This window comes from Odontesthes bonariensis, chromosome 5 (genome assembly GCF_027942865.1).
Source record: "Odontesthes bonariensis isolate fOdoBon6 chromosome 5, fOdoBon6.hap1, whole genome shotgun sequence".
NCBI lineage: Eukaryota > Metazoa > Chordata > Actinopteri > Atheriniformes > Atherinopsidae > Odontesthes > Odontesthes bonariensis.
In genome coordinates this window covers 25193714-25211519 of record NC_134510.1, presented here as the reverse complement: position 1 = coordinate 25211519, position 17806 = coordinate 25193714, and the positions used below count along the sequence as shown (strand labels likewise).

Here is a 17806-nt window from a genome sequence, read left to right as displayed (position 1 = left end):
CCAGCAAGACGCACGCATCTCTCACAGTTACTAGTCGCACGTCATTCCCTCTCAGCTCAGGGGTGCGTGATGTAGAAAGGAATGATGAAACTTTTTTAAACGTGGAAAAAACGAGAGAGCATTATCAATAATTACGAGATGTAGAAAGAAAAAAACGATAGTGAGCAACAACCAAGTACATTTTAGAACAATATTTGTCGTATAATAGATCATTTTCTTGCTGAAATCCAGAGTTAGTTGGTCTGGAAACCTTTTATTCAACAGTCATTTATCATCTCATTCAATGGAAGGAGTTTAGTTTAGTTTAGTTATAACCAAGTTATATACAGTTGTGATCAACTTCTTAAACATTTCATGCTTTGCATACTATATAGAAACAAAAAAATATTTGCCTTCTTTGGGCCAAAGCTCTTTTAAGATGGACTGACATGAATTTGAAAACTGTCTTAAGTTCTGATGAATCAAGATGGTGAATTATTTTTGGATGTCATGGACGCACTGCATAACATGGGTTGTTATCGGCACACAGTTCAAAGGTGATCAGAGATGCCCATGATTTATAGTAAAATCTGATTTATAATAAAATATTTTCCTTTGATGCCATCTACAATATAAATTATTTGTCCGAACAGTGAGAGACTGTTTCTTTTGCAAAACTCTAATTTGCAATCAATAATGTACAATGTTTCAGTTTTATCAGCTCATTATATTATCACACTTCTCTTTTCAACGTTATTTCTATCTTAGATTTTTGTTATGTTAAAATTCATCATCAATACTGCTATATTGCAACACCGTATTTGAATATATATATATAAATACAGTATATATTTATGTATATTGTTCAGTCTTTACTTGATCTCAGTGGATTTACATTTGGTCCACAGACTCCCCTTTGAGAAGTAAAGAAAAAGCTCTTAAAACCCTTTAATTATGTTTGAAAGATTGTTATTAGCCTTGTAAACACAAAACTCAGAGAGTGGCTTTTAAAAGCTGAAAGAGAATTAAATGAAAAAGAGGATTCAAAATATGTGGGAGCTGGAAAGAAAACGCAACAGAAAGAGGAGGAAGCGTCTAGAAGAAAGGTAAGGATGTCACAGGAAGGATCATCAGGCATGAGAAAGCTGGAATACATAATTACTTAATATGAACAATGTGCATTTGGGTCATCACAGTGGATAAAGAGAGTGTAATCCAATTCTGTCATCTTTGCATTGCCCCAGTGCTTTTCACAATTGCCCTCCAAAAAAATGTGCAACCACAGAGATAAGCTCACAGCTGTGAACGGGAATGAAAGCCTAATCTCCCAACTGCAATAAAGACAACCACCCTTTCAGTTGTGGAGATGAGAAGAAAGAGAGTGGACAGCTCAATTAGTGAACTCCAATCCCAACAAGAACAGGAGGACAGCTAAAATGGATGATTCAAGGTTTATTTGAAGGGAGTCTTCACATTTTACAAGACAAATTCAACCTTCATGAGATCAGCTCCAGCAAAATGCTTTTTCATTGAACATCACATTCAAATAAAAATTATGCTGCTGCAATAAAATTTCTGCCTGTGACAGAGTTTATTGTTTCAATTTAAGAGCTGGCTCTCAGGCTTTCATCACACTCATCTATGACAAGATCCAGAAGGCTCAAGCACAGTCAGGCCAGCATGTCTGTCAGATTTAGAGTCCAGTGAGGTGACGTTATTATGAGACATTCACTGCCCTCATGATGTTGGTGTGACCGGACCCTGGAATCCAACCTGTCACCACAATCACCATGTCTCCTGACTTGAAGAATCCTCTTGCTTTCCCTGTGGTAGACAGAGAAGGGGGTGTGAGTAATACGGTTTTATTTTCAGGCTATAATAGGATACGAAGAAACAGACAAACACACGCTAACCTATGTCCATGCCAAATTCAACCCTGTTGTCGACATCATCGGCCCAGACAGGAGCAGGCAGAGGGTGGAAGAGGACAGGAAACACACCTCTCAACAGCTGGGACTGACGGGCCACCTGAAGAAGAAAACACAGGTTTGTTCCATTACAGTGAAATTACTGCAGATTTGTTGATTCATTTTGATCATTTTTGCTTTTCCTTTCTTGTAGTTGGGCCTAAAACAAACATTGGTCAGTCAGAACTTTGAGATTCATGATGGATACCAGACATCTAATGCAGTGACTCCCAGATATTTTTGGCTTGTGCAAGAACATTCTCACTCCTACTTCGTACCTCTTTATCTCATTCTGCAAATGGATGAGGATGTTTTGCGATTACATTTGGAGGTAGAAGACATAGAGGCAGATCAACCATGAGGCTTCTAACCAAAAGTTGGTGTTTGGTTAGGATTAGGCAAAAGAAAAAAAAAAACTTTGCTATGTTTAGGAACACATCCTGGTTTGAGTCAAACATTAGACAATGATAATCATATATAATCATGTTCAACACAGTATTTCTAAAACATAGTAGAGTCGCAATCAGTGGGTCAAAATCAGTGGGCGTGTAACACATCACAAGGCGGCAGTGTGGCACACAGTTCTAGTCTCATGTGTAAGATCCATACCAGTGTATACTTTTCTAACCCAAACTTTGCATTTTTAACATCTAAACCTAACAATGAACATTAATTGTAACCCTAACCATGCACTTTTTTAGTCCTCACCATTCATAGGTGGTAGTTTTACAATAGCAACCTATTCCATGACACTCACCACAGAAACATCATCTACTACCCCTCTTCCTGCTCCTCATAAAGTACAAAATCAACAGAGTGTAACACATATTCATTATCACGAAGCAAGACGTCACACACTACATCATCACGCAGCAGCACGTGGCAAAGTGTCATCATATAGCGTGAGGTGGAGGACGTTGAATGTGAACGTCATCATGTAAGGGTTCTCTCTGTATAAATGGGAAATAAGTGTGGAAAATATTGTTTTTGTTAAATTTGAGAGATTTTTTTGTGAAATTTAAACATTTTTTTTCACTGTGGACCATAGTAACTATTAAATGTTCTGCTGTGGGATTGGCTTGTTAACATTTCAGCCTCTTGGAGTGACTTTTTACCGGTCGCAAATGATATTATGATTAGTTTCATCACAGATTTTCCCTTTCTTACTATCTTTTAGATTTCTTAAGAGGGTGAAGTGCCTCTCAAAGTTGTCTTCAGATTTCTTAACAGGCTGGAAACCACTGTTGCAACATCACTGTGATAATGTGTGATGTTACACGAACATATCTGTTGGATCCCTTTCCCCATGTTCCCCCTGAAGGCCAAAATGTCCAGTTTATGGACACTAAATGCATGCGTAGGTACTGCACTATGAGGAGATAAAAGACAACTTTTGCCCTGACACGATTTAAGTGTTGTCATGAGTAGAGATGAGTGTGAAACTTCAAGATGTGCTTCTATGGATCCAAATCTGACCTTTCACCTTCATGCGGAGCATATGTTGATGTGATCTAATTTGAATTACCTGTGTACTACTCAAAAGTTACATTGTGTTCAAAACTTTCTGCAGAAATGACAAAGAAGCGCTTTAGGTCCTTCCACAAGACTTCTGTCATATCTTATGTCAGTTATTTGATCTTTTAGATAATATTTATGGATAAATATTGTAAACTGTATTGTAACACATTTTGCTTCAGACCGAAACCATCTGCAGAGGACCTAAATGTAGTAGTAGTGAAATGTAGTGAATAGATAAATAAATACAGCCTGTATTGCACACATTGGTCAATTTTGGAAAGCATGACTCATCAACAATTTAGTTCAACAATCAGAGGGTTCTGTTAGTAGATGGGAGTGGACTGTACCTGAGGGGATCTGGTGACTGCAATGATCGGACAGCGAGGGCGGTACCTGGAAAGGAGATGTGACGACCTGGAACGATGAGGGAGGATAAAATGATTGATGAGGAGGGAAAGTAAATTATCTTTGATGAGCAACATTTCCATGGATGGGTGGCTAAATGAGGGGGAAAGACTATTTTTACTTCAATGCAATTTGGCATTGATTATCAGATCCTCCCAGCTCTCATGTAAAGGATGAACATTATTACTCCAACGCCTCCAAATCTGATGCGTTTCCAAATGTCAAAATGTCACAGTCATTATGACTGAAACTATTGTCATTCATGCATCATTAACAGACCATCGTTCAAGATCCAATATCAAGAAAATCAGGGTCTGGAGGCTACTCAAGGTTGGGAATATACCAATCAAAACCCATTTCCAGTAACACTTAAAAACCTAAGAAGAAATCATGTGTGCCTGTATGTGTGCAAGAGGAGAAATCTTTGCTGTACCAGGCAGGGAAGTGAATTTTACAGCAGGAGATTAAGACAAAAATGTGACAGGAGCAAAATAAAGCATTTGAGCAACTCTACCCCCTCCATCACACCTCCATGTATGAACTGGGAGAGGTATGCAATATTCAATCTGTAGCTTTGCTTTGTGATTAAACACTAACAACTGTAGCAGCAACCTTGAAACAGCCTGTACACTATCTGTTTGCAGTGAAGAAAAAGATAATCAGTTTACTCAGTTCTTACACAGGAATTAATTTATGTTACCATTCATTTGAGTGTACAGTAAAGGCATGACTCAGCTTTTTGAGCCAAACTTCAGTCAATATCTACTGTATTTAAGAAATATGCATCTTAATTGTATCTAATGGGTTCCCCAAGATCTCGTTATACCTGCCTACAACACATCAATTTCAAGAACTGATGGCTCATATGCTGGCTAATAAACCTCCAACTTGCAACTCTACTGCAACTAGAGAATCGTTCTCATCCACTAGACCTTCAGTGGTTTAAATTTTCTGGCTGACTGGTGTAAGTTATTTTCATGTAGCTACCAATGTGACAGCAGTACGAAGGCAAATATGTGTACATCACAAACTGAGGATGTAAAGATATTGTAAACATAACTGAAAGTAATGCAGATCTTCACTGAACTGCCCAGTGCACGTGCGCGCTTGTCTGAATAAGGGTTGGTATACACACCTGCCAGTGGTAGTGAGGACTATGATGGCCCCAGCACAGCATTTGAAGGAGGACTCCACAGCTCCGATAGCGGTGACTTCGGTGGGGTCAGAGGACAAAGGAGTGAGGCGACGCAAGTCCTCGAACAGCTGGTGGTGGAAAATGGCCGCCTCTGCTTCCCTGCAGATCTGAAACAGAGAGCGACAGAGACAGAGAGCAGGGGTGAGCGGCTCAGAGGAGTGGAGTCTTATCAGCGGGCACTTATTCAGATAGAACAAAACGGATGGCGTCTGCACACAGAAACACACACCGAGTGCATCATTGCAACTGCCTCCACAGGGAACAGTCCCTTGGCGGTCTCTCCAGATAACATTACACAGTCGGCTCCATCCAACACAGCATTCGCTACGTCACTGCTCTCTGCTCTGGTTGGCCGTGGGTGGGCCACCATGCTCTCCAGCATCTTGAAACACATGAAATCATGTTAACAATAACACCAGCCTCCACTATAAATGTACATGATCAATCAATCGGCCGTAACTAAATCACTTCGGATTTTTAATTGTCAATTTAGGGGGAGAACCAAGAGAGGAGATGATGGCATTGTCAATGGATGGACAGTAGTGGAAGAGAAATGAGACATTAGACAATGGCAGTCTAGTAATGAATTAGAAGTGCAGACAGTTGGAAAATAAGACAGCTTGCAGCCGAGTCTCCAAGAGTGCATATTTTAGGAAGCTTCCGATCATGCTGATTAGTGTGTACGTGTGGGTGTTGTTCGTGAGCTCAGGTCTCGAGTAGAAAACCTGCTATAACGCTGTCACCGCGAGTCAAGAGTGGTAGCATAAACAAGATACAGCACTGTGACTCAGCATGGCTGCAGGAGTGTGTCTCTGACGCCACGCCATGGGGTGAAACAGACATTGTGTGCAAGTACATTATGTAGGAGAGAAAGGTTAATGCACGCCCATTAGGATTTAATGTGAGTTTACATGGCCCCGTTTGACATTTGACTGAATAAAACCGCAACTAAGGGTCAACCGTTGCATATTTTATCACGTCTGGATCCCTCTATGTGGCTGCACTCGTGTATGTGCTCTGACCTGTGTGGCACAGATGACCGGCTTCCCAGCGGAGTTGCAGCGCCCAATCATCATCTTCTGGGCGATGAAGACTTTCTCAGCAGGGATCTCAATCCCCAGGTCGCCCCTGGCAACCATCACGCCATCACTCTCAGCAAGGATCTCCTCAAAACTGCCACACAGATTGGAGTGTTCAGGAGGTGAAGGATTGAGTGTTTGGAGATATGAAAGACAACCGGAGAAAGGCTCAAAAGAATGAGAAAACACAGAGAACAAAAGCAACAACAAGATTGTTTGTTCCTGTTCCGTTATCAAAAAGTAGGTCTTCAGCTACAAAAACAGGATTTTGCAAACTGCATCTGGAGCTTGAAAAAATATGGAAAATAAATTAATTGGAATCTTAATCTCAAATCATGGATGACATCCAGGCGCATCAGGTAGCTGGTGCAGATTTAAGAAAACACAACAATTTAAAACTGTTCTTTGATGGTTAAACAGTGTGAACAGATGCCGGTGAGCAGAAGGAGAAAACATAGTGTGAGAGCAGGCATACGAACTGTCAGATATTTTAATTGGCAGCAATAACTTACACGAACAGCCACAGGGGTCGCTTATCAAACGTGTTTCAAATCCAGAGCTGACAAATGTCGGTTCTTAGCTCACAGCTGGCTGTCTACAGGAGGGGCAGACCACCATCAGGGGTAGATTTATGAGTCCTGTCACAGCCTCATTATAAGACTCTCTGCCATCAGCTGCCCTATGGCTTGAAATTGAAAAAACTGCCTAAACGGTTTAAACTGAGAGGTATTTTCCTCGACTCACTTCTCAACTCCCTGCCGGCTTTCCACCTTGCTGATCACTTTGATATCTTGTCCATGTGGCCCCAGAGCTCGACGCACATCTTTCACATCCTGGGCTGAGCGGATGAAGCTGGCAAACACCATGTCTACACCGTGAGCCACCCCAAACCTCAGGTCAACCTCGTCCTGCTCGCTGACAGCCTGCAGGCCGATCAGGTCGCAGCCGGGGAGGTTAACACCTTTACGGCTACAGAGCAGCCCACCTGCTTCCACCACAACATCCACAAAGTCAGAGCCTGCAGAGATCAGAGCAGCAAAAGACAGATGAAAAGACACCAGGGAAGCCATCACAGGCAGGTTATCATAATAATGTAATATAACAATGGAAAACTGAGGTTTATACATACATATGTGAGCCCAAATGAACTGATTATGCTTTAATGTATTTTCCTTATTAATCTAAAACCAGAAAAGCTTTTAAGAAAAGATAATCTTGCTTTAAATATTAAAGGTGTGTATATTCAAAGCCAAATGTATATTTTCTCCATAATTTGCTGATGAAAGATTTAGCGTTTGTATTTCAATAGTACAATTCAACAATTCATAAAATGTAAATCATAAAAGGAGAATAAGATACAGAAGAATTTGATTTATTCAGGTCACAGAGCGTGTTACCTATTTCTAATACTCTGAGTGCAATGAGGCCGTCGTCAATGTAGATCCTTGCATTCTTCTCAAGGACTTTGGGCAGGTTGGGATAGTCCACCCAGATAATCTTTCCATCTGTCTTGTCTTTGTCACTCTTAGCTGTCACCACTCGCACATGGCTGCCTTTTACCAGCTCCACTTCTTCTTCCACTTTCTTTCACACACATAGAAACGTCACACATCGTCAGCGATAGACACACCGGAAACACGTTTTCAAGAACAAGCAGCACTTATAGCATTTTTCCTTGCCAACCCATGGATGGACATCCACTAATGGTTTAAAGGAAATGTGTTTAAAGAAAATGATCTCGATGGGATGAAACTGTGGTGAAAGCACTGAAGAAAGAAGCTTTCTTTTATTCAAAATCTTCCCATTTTAGCCGAACTGAAACATTTAACTCCACTTGTTGGCTAGACCCACGACTGTCGGGTTTAAAGGCTTGCTGAGCTTCAAGGAGCAAATTCAGGGTTCGAAAAATATCGTTGATGTGTATTTGTTTTATGACTGCAGTCAGAATGTATTTGGTATGGTCCTAAATTATGCTGTAAAGATAATGTGTGATATAATACAGACAATAAACAGACAATAAGACACTAAAACAGACGGTAAACACAAAGATACTAAAAATATACAATCATATAAAGCAGAGAAGAGACTTAGTGTCACGGATCTTTCTTCCAGAGGAACAACTGAACTCATTTAAGAGGAGACGCAAGAAGCAAGGCTCAGTGTGGAGATCGCATGTCATGCAGAGCACTTTGCAAGCTAATCAAGGCATGAAGAGGATGCCAACAGCTCAGAGGTATTTACTCAACAAAGCAGATGATGGGTGACAGCAACACTGAGAACCAAACAACAAGATGGTGATGAAAATGCAAAGCAGCACACGGCCACAGCTGTTGTGTTTCCGAGAGAAGTAACAACCTGTAACTAATGATGTGTTTCACACAGAGTCGACATATCCTATTCACCTCTTACTCTTACTGGTTATTATACTGTTTGATAGTTCAACATATTCACCCCTTTCACTAATCCGGTGCGGATCTCTGGACCCTTCGTATCCAAAGCGATGGCCACTGATCGATAATACAAAGGGTCCGAGGTTATGGTCTCCACAGCCTCTCTGACATTTTTAATGGTCTCAGCGTGGTACTGAAAGACAAAGACAGAGTCAGTGAAAAACCAAGCAATGCTGGTTTGTGAGAATGGGAACAAACATGGTGTGTTGTACATACCTCATGGGAGCCATGAGAGAAATTCAAACGAGCAATATTCATCCCAGCCTTGAGCATCTCCTGGAGTTTGGGGACTGATCGAGATGCAGGACCTGAGAGGTAAAAAATAATAAAAGACAGAATATGATACTTTAAAGTTAAGAATCATTTAATGGCAAATACAGAAGAAACTAAACAATCAGTTGTTCATTTATATCACCCAAAACAAATTTTATTTATTATTTCTGGTGTTTTTCTTTGTTTTCTGTCATTTTAAAATGAATTTCTTTGTGTTTGGGACTTGTGATGAGACAAAAAAAAAAGACAACTCTGTTAGGTTACTGTGTAAAATGTGAAAATAAGATGACTTGCAAATCATTTAAAGGGGAACTGCGGTATTTTCAACATTAAGCCTCTTTTCTGAGACGTCTGCAATGTTTTAGAACCCCCCTCACCGCTTTTTTGATGTTTACTGCTGTCTCCGGTATTTGCCTAATTTTGATTCTTCTCAACCTGCTTCAGAACGGCAAGTCATGTGAATGTCCTAAAAGGTCCGTAAAAGCACCATAAACGTCCGTTTTCAAAATCATCAACTCACCGGAGTGGTTACTGGTGTGCACTGGTAATCCATATCAAATTTCGTGGCGAAAAGTTGCTTCTGTCGTGTTTTATTTGACATTTTGTACTGGATGTTCGTTGATATTACTCCGCCACCGCTAAGAAAATAGTGCGAGCATGAACGAGCTGCCAAATAAAACACGACAGAAGCAACTTTTCGCCACGAAATTTGATATGGATTACCAGTGCACACCAGTAACCACTCCGGTGAGTTGATTATTTTGAAAACAGACGTTTATTGTGCTTTTACGGACCTTTTAGAACATGCACATGACTTGCCATTCTGAAGCAGGTTGAGATGAATCAAAATTAGGCAAATACCGGAGACAGCAGTAAACATCAAAAAAGCGATGAGGGGGGTTCTAAAACATTGCAGACGACTCAGAAAAGAGGCTTAATGTTGAAAATACCGCAGTTCCCCTTTAAACCCTGTAGTTTATGAAAAAGCACACGTCAAGTGTCAAAATTGAGGAATTACAAGACATTTTTTCTCCCTTTGAGTTTACTACCAGCCCCATGGTTCTAAACGTTGGGACAGGAGCATGTTTACACATGTGTTGCATCACCTCTTCTTTTAACAACACAACACCATGGTGACGCAGTCTCTCCTCGCAGCCTGTTTCTAACCTCAGTTGGGGCCGTTGTGTGTGGAGTATGCAACTCTCTCCTGTGCCTGTGGGGGTTTTCTTTTTCCTCCCACAGCCCAAAGACATACATGTTAGATTAACTGATGACTAAACTGACTGCGAACTGGTCCTGTGACCCTTTACAACACACTTGGGAACGAGGGCTCAAAGCAGCCCCTAGACGATCGCAATGAAAAGAAAGGAAACTTAAAGAACCTATAGAAAACAAACCATTGTTAATGAATGTTGAGGAGACAGAAAAATATCCCTTTAAGTTTTCACCCACACAGTTTTTATGAAGCTGAACTTAACCCCATCTTCACTTCTGAAATCTCTGTGATACTTTTCTTGATTATCCTTTATGTGAGTGCCATGTTGCCAATTAACCAAATTAACTAGAGATGTTCCACTGGGGGATATCTTTAGCATTTTACAACTTTTCCAGTCTTTTCTTGCTCACGTCTTTTATTTTGCCTTAAGCTTCCAAATGATTTCCAAAAAACAGTTAAATAATTGATAATGTGGTCTTTGTGCTACTTTAAATAAAAAACAGTTGATTTTGTCCAAACTTTTTGGGATGCAGGGTTATTCGTCTGCTTGAAACAGTAACTCTGAAATAGCTTTTCCTCCCCCCTATTTCTTCATATTTGGCTGCTATTTTACTTGCAAAGAAAACAATTAAATGATTTTTGGTTGCAAGCTTGGATTAAAATAAATCGTCTGTCTGTCCACCTGTCACCCTACTCCACTTGCTCTTATGAGAAATGAAGAATACAATCTGACAGACAGAAAGAGGCAGCAAGAGCTTAAATGTGCAACAAATGACGATCAAAGCCCTGCCAACACACTGAAGGCCACCCAGGACCTGGCGGTCTGACAGGGAGACAGTGATGACACGCAACAGCTGCCAGAAAACAAACTTGAAACTGAGACTTGGCGTCTGCAGCCGGCTGTCACACTCACCGATAGTGCAGATTATGCTGGTGTTTCTCGCTGTGATTGGCTCCTGGTCGATGTCCAGCAGACAGAGATGCTCCAAGAAGGTGTCAGCCATGCTGGCATCCAGCTGTTGGTGCTGAATGAAAGAGTCTGGCATTTTCATCACATCCGAGTAGCGCCTGATGCAAGCTACGGCGACAAAAGAATGTTGTCAGTGGGGCCAAGTTTGTCATGAAACTTTACTGCCAGCTTCATCTGTAAAAACTAATGATGCACCACCACAAACAGATATAAGGTCAGAGCAGCATTTCTGATGATAACAACAACAAAAAAACTAACCAGAAACTCTCTGCAGAGGCCACACAAAATTACATGCTGACATTCAGCCGTTTTGCAAGTTAATAATATGAAAGAAATACACACCATTATATATATTCTGACAAATTCTCATTTGAAAAGATAATATGAGGGGATTTCAACCAATTTTTAAGCTGACATTTGCAGCAAATAAAGATAGCAGCTCTCCACAAAGGTTGCCGTTTCATCCGAGACAGGTTGTTTTTGGATGTCACATAGTGTTTAGAAAAACGTTATCTTCGTGTCTGTCGGAGCAGAAGGTGGTGAAATGAGACATCGTGCTTTCGCAGAGGAGGTAATCAGACTTGTAAGAGACTATGGCAGCATCCTTGTTGTCATCTGAGGAGCTGCATGTTGTTATCTTTCTCCATCCTAAAGAGGACTATAAAAGCAAATCCTCCAGAAACAAATGCCAAAGGAAAAAAAGAGAGAGTGAAAACTTAAAACAGCGTGGATTTTCATCCATTTTCTATACCCTCTGAATCCGTCGGTCGGGGGGGGGGGGGGGTTGTTGTAGCCTATTCCAGCAGTCATCGGGCAAGAGGCGGGGTACACCCTGGACAGGTCGCCAGTCCATCACAGGGCCACACAAAGACAAACGAGACAAACAACCACACACGCTCACACTCACTCCTGAGGACAATTTCAGAGACACCAATTAAAGGCAGGGTAGGGGATCTTTTTCTGGAACATTTTTTTACATATTGCTTGAAATACTCTTCACACCCCCATTGCAACCAATTAATTAAAAGTTTTGACACAAATATGAAAAGTTTTAGTGGCCTCTAGAACGTACAATCTAGGAAAAACAGTATCCAATCATTGTGAACGGACCGTTCACAATGATTGGATTCTGATGCCGTCTATCAAACTGCAATCTGCTCCTCCCTCCCCCTCCTTCCCCCTGTGCGCGTACCCTGCTCCGTGAACGAAGCTTGGCAGGAAGCTAAACTAGAGCCAGCTTGGCTAGCATCTAGCATTATTAAACGTATAGTTAGCATAAACTAAATACTAAATACTAAATACGGCAACGATCGATGCTTGCTGTCAGAACAGCGCTCGTGCACCTTCGTGCTCGTGCGCGTTCATGTACTCTAGAGGCGTGCCTTCGGGGGGAAAGTGAAGAAAAGGGTTGGGACTTTTTACCTGTGTATTTTCAAAATGCAGCTTCGCTGGACTCAAAATCCAGGATCTCCTACCCTACCTTTAACCTAACATGCATGTTTTTGGATGGTGGGAGGAAGCCGGAGTACCCGGAGAGAACCCACGCATACACAGAAAGGCCCCAGGCGGGAGTGCAGACCACACCCCCGTGCAGCCCTTTCATACAACACCTTGATTTAAGCACCGGCTGTTGCAGAGCACAGTGTAGCAGAACCCTGGTATATTTTAATCTATGAAGCTGTTAGGCCACCGTGACAGTGACTGGGTCCAAGTCCCTGAAGGGCCCCCACTGGACCCATGAGCAAAGCCCCTTACACTGATCAGCCATAACATTATGACCACTGAGAAGTAATATGAGTAACACTGACATTTCATGCTGGTAAAACATACATTCTGGCATTTACATGGATCCTACTCTGACAACTGCCAACTACTTGAACATTTCTGCAGACCAGTCACATCCTCAACATGGCTAGAAAAAAATATAGAAGCCTCCCCCAGCGACAGTGGGGGAAACAGTGGGAAAAAATCTGCTTCCCAACATGCCAATTCGATGGGATCTGATGGGAAGCACAATCACTGCACAACGACCCCACTCCACAACACTCCAGGACACCCTCAAGATGTTATTTTGTCCTTGCTTTGGCCCCTCAAGGAGAATCTACTCCATATTAGGCAAGTGGTCATAATGTCATGGATAATTGTTTCATTTATATTAATTACAGTGTACAACTTTGGGCTGTACTAAGCAAAAAATTACATCCTTGATTGTGGCCCCTGCGGTCTTTCAGCTGTAACAGTCTTTCAAGGAGAGATGGTGGTGATACAATCCTGCAGTTATCATCTCACAATGTAATGAAGTCTACGAAATAACCAATGGGAATGCAGCATGAATTGAAATGCTGATAAATCCGTCACTGGCATCGTTTCAAGAAAATAAAGAGATGAAACAAAAAACAAACAACTGCATATTTTATAATAAATTGAAGTAAACTGTGCCACATAAAATGTTTGCAATAAAGAAGAAGGCCGAGCAGAGTTTTGTCAGCAGAGGCTTTGTTTGTATGATGTGTTCTTCAGCTTTCATCATAACTGTACCGAGGAGAATGCAGCATGGTTAAAAGTCATGGAGGAGATGCACCACTGCTCTGGGGTCCTGATGTGATCCCAGCTTCTTAATAAGCTTGGATATGTGGGGAAAGGATTTCATGGTTCTGTAATACTTAGGTGACAGATAAAGGATTTTTCTTCATCATGGCAAAAGTGTCATTACACATACAGCAGAAACAGAACAACATTAGCATTCATGCGCATTCATCCCATCTCTATTCCCCCGACAAGCACAAGCCCAATATTTCTTTTTTTGTCATTTTAGCTCAACCCAAAAAGAAATATCTGGCAGTCTGACAGTCAGGTGATTAGAGCTATTTCCAAGACAACAGCTGCTGAAAAATAAGCTTCAAAGAGTTTTGAGAGTGAAGCAAAACAGTAAAGTTGTGGCCAAAATTACAGCATTGCTAATGTGTTTAACAGATGTGAAGGAACTATCAGAAGCTGGGCCAGAATCATTTGTGGTTGGAGTGATTTCATGTGCAAATATTTGATCCTTTGTCACAAAAATCATATTAGATGAAAACAGTCTTTAAATCATTTTAAAGACATTTTTACCTTAAAAAAAGAAACTCAAACTGGTATAATATTTTCAGCATCCTATTCCAGTGACTCGACCACCACCAGTCACTAACTGAGGGGTCAAACCAGGAAACGTGGACTGTATCTTTCAAGCAAAGCATTGTAGAGCTTAAATGAGTTCTTTGATCCCAAACAATGGAATTCAATCTGAAGGATGTCACAGTCGGTCAAGTCTGCCAGCGCAGGGAGTAAAAACGGTGATGGTGAGCGGACAGCCTGGCAGACAAGATCAGTGCAAACAGCAAAACAGTGCGAGTGTGAGGATGAAGAGGGGTGAGGTGAAGGAATGATGAATGTTAGATCTAGGAAGCAGGGGGAGGAGAAAAACCTTTTATTTGCTGTTCTGTTATGACCTCCTAACAAACTTGTCTTGTGTCACTTTTTAGTTTAAGGAGTCAGCTCAAGTCCTCTGCACTGAATGGACATACAGTACAAGGACAAAGCCTGGCAAAACTCCCCAGAGTCAATTGGTGACTGAGAGTTTTTTGCAGATTAATGCAAACTTGCAACACTCCTCCACCCTGTGGATTCAATATCTGTCAGCTTTTCATCTTCCACTTTATGTCTTTTTCCCTTTCCTCGCACCTCCTCGTGACCCAGTTCTGCCACACTGCTGCACACATCATCACGGGTCCCACTGAGATCCTCTTTTGAAACATCCCCTCCGTGTGCACACTTACAAACACACACGCTGATACCTGTTCCTGGAAGCCTATAAATAAAGAAGACTTCAGGTCAAAGACCCTGAAGCTGTGAAATATCAGTCCATGCAGAGACATCATGACTGATAAAAAGAGAGGGGAAGCTGGTGGCAGGCGTGGACAGAATATATCAGGAATAACCTGTTTACGCTTCACAAACAAACGCAGGTCAGCCTGTGTGTTTGTGCACAGTCAATCAGTTAACTCAAGGTAGGGGGGCAGATTTTTGTCCCACTATAGCTCTGCACTGAGGTTAAAAAGCATCTGACAAACAATACTGCAGGGCAAGGCAACTGAGGAGAATAATCTGGCAGAATGGCTTGATTTTAAAAAACTGCTTTTAAAAAATAATAATGACTGTGAGCCTCTGACCATCAACTGTATACAAAACTCCTGCTATTAACCATAAACAATCATATAATGATATTTTTTTAGATTTTAAACTATATCAAAGTTGAATGGAGAGGTGCAAACTGCTCCGCACAAAAGAGCAGCACAAAAGAGACTCATTGTCCCACTTACCCATATTGAGCGTTCTCTCTGAACAGACCAAATCCTCTCAGTTTATTTGATTCTACTTATGTAAATTGTCAAGATTGCCTCCTCTGTCTCTATCCTTCCCCAGTGTTGTCCGCTTGTCTTTCACTGCGTGTCCTATCACCTGAAAGAGCCTGTTTAATTAATTTTTTACTCTCCGACCCTTCCGCTGCCCCCTAATCTCTCCTCCCACTTCCACAGTTTGGTAAAAGGTGGTGCGGCCTCACTGGGTCAACGTGATGCTAAAAATGGAAAACTTTTTTCTCAATAGACCAGTCATGACCCAAAACGTTGTACTACACTTCCCCAAATTACAAAGCTGGGGTTATTTAATGCTAACACTGACTTCAAGGTGTTGCACTATTTGCAAACAGCTGCTTTTCATTATTTTGTATATAGTATTCTTAGTATTTGTCTATTAAAGAAAAAATATTACGAATGCAGAACAAGTAGCAATCCATCCATCCATTTTCTATCAAGTAGCAATCATTAAAATAATTTATTATTTACATCCATATATATATATATATATATATATATGTATATAGTAAGAGTACTTCTCGAAAAAAATATCTTCTGCTGATGAACATTTTTCACCAATTTCTGTCAGTTTTGTCATCTTTAGGCTCATGAATTATTTCTTTAGTTAGATAATTTGTAAGTCATGAAAACAATATTTAGTTTCAACCGAATTTGTACCTGAATCCAGGATATGACACATTAACAATCTTCTGAACTGTCCAAAAAAGTGACACAGCCCTTATTATGTCAGAGTCACGCAAACATTGGGTGAAAAGAAATTCCTTCCAGTAATTTCAGGAAGTTCCCAGGAAAGTAGAAATATCATATCATTAGTTACAACAGATCATTTCAGGAAAGCCTTCATCTCTATGATGCGATTTGTATTAAAGCCTCTTTCTGACAGATTGCAAATTGCTCCTTTTTGCTTTCTTCCAGGGGTCAAACACTCGTGATACTCTAGTATCACACTTTCTAAGAGGCTGAAAGAAGAAGTAATGTAATAAAAGTGAGGTTTTTTTTAATTGCTTGCTTTTAAAAGCAACAATTGTAAGATCGATAGGTTGTGATGGTATGAAAATACCTGTTATTTCTTATTTTATTTCATTTTTTTTTTTTAGATTTAAGTGATTTCCTCCAACACGCCAGGACCAGAGAGAGGTTGGATGTGCGAAAACCATTTAAAGTACAAATAAAGTGAGTTTAATATTTCTATCCTCATGAAAAACCAGTGAGAACCAAGTTCTAAAGATTCCAAAGCTTGAAATAATTCTTAACAATATAACTAATTCTTTTTGCACATTTTTTTCAAATGTAATTTGAGCCGATTACGATCACTTATCTTTGTCACCTGATCACAAATTGCGTTACAACACAATGGCAATAGGTTATCATTAAATATCAATAATTCATTAAAAAAAATGGTGAGTCTGGCCAGCAAGACTTTGACCATGTTCATCATGTCAGTAGGAGTAAAGCCAAAAGCATGTGTTGTGCTGGAGGATAAACTTAAACCAGCTGACTGTTTCATAATGTTTTAACAGTTAATAAAAACTCAGCAGAGAGTAAAACATTCCTTCATTATGTGCTTTATGTCATAAAGTTTATGTCTTTCTCCTGCAGGTTTTTTATTTCATCCCAAGATCATATTTAGAAATCTGTGAGACTGGTGTTACACTGTACATGTGTGAGACAACAGATTGAGGGGATTTACTGAAGTTCCAGCGAGCTTTTGAAGACTGCACGCTGTATCCATGCGCAGTCACGCACAAACTAAGGCTGACAGAAGGCGTAAATCTTTAGCTAAAAAAGCAAACAGACCTTTGCTCCTTCGCTGACGGCTGAAAATCTAACCAGCAGCTCTCTGCCTGTGAAGCCCACACCTTGCATGAGATTGCAAACGCTGCACTTTGACTTTGACGCATCAAAGGTCACTTTTACGCACGCAGACCAAAGTGCAACTTTATGATATCCAAATAAAATATGCATCACTAAAAATACAAAAAATGACACTCCAGGAGTAATGCCGCAGTATAACCATAAAACTTTCTCCAGTTTGATTATGCCTTTTTCTCCCAGATTATTATTTTTTTGTGGGGGAGGGAAGAAGAAACAAAAGAAAGCAAACAAGTGACAAAAGGAAAACGGACCTAGAGATCATTATCTGCTGGAGCGACAAAAGCAGCTAAAACTCAACATTCTTCTTACATAACAGCATCATACCAAAAGAAGCCAGCAAATACTGGCCCTCACAGCACAGGCACACATTGTAGTCTAAAAATAGTAAAGTTAAGAAAGGAAATGACCAACCTGTTGGACTCAGCGCGAAGCAGGTCAATAATGAGGTGAGAAGGAACAAGCGCGAC

At 40.7% G+C, this 17806-nt stretch overlaps 1 protein-coding gene across 2 annotated transcripts; it reads right to left on the bottom strand.

Moving 5' to 3' along the window:
• Positions 1–1418: 1418 nt before the first annotated feature.
• pklr (pyruvate kinase L/R) lies at positions 1419–17794 on the bottom strand. Of its 2 annotated transcripts, none has more exons than XM_075466683.1 (12): positions 17751–17794; positions 10996–11160; positions 8810–8901; positions 8595–8726; positions 7541–7727; positions 6888–7161; positions 6087–6237; positions 5294–5446; positions 5005–5171; positions 3812–3878; positions 1893–2007; positions 1419–1803 (listed from the first exon to the last, which is right to left on the bottom strand). In XM_075466683.1, the coding sequence occupies exons 2-12, from the start codon at positions 11132–11134 to the stop codon at positions 1697–1699; spliced, it is 1584 nt and encodes a 527-aa protein (XP_075322798.1). In that variant the 5' UTR covers positions 11135–11160; positions 17751–17794; the 3' UTR covers positions 1419–1696. The 2 variants fall into 2 exon arrangements, with proteins under 2 accessions (XP_075322798.1, XP_075322797.1); XM_075466682.1 differs by lacking the exon at positions 17751–17794 and adding an exon at positions 15408–15469.
• Between the last annotated feature and the right edge of the window lie 12 nt (positions 17795–17806).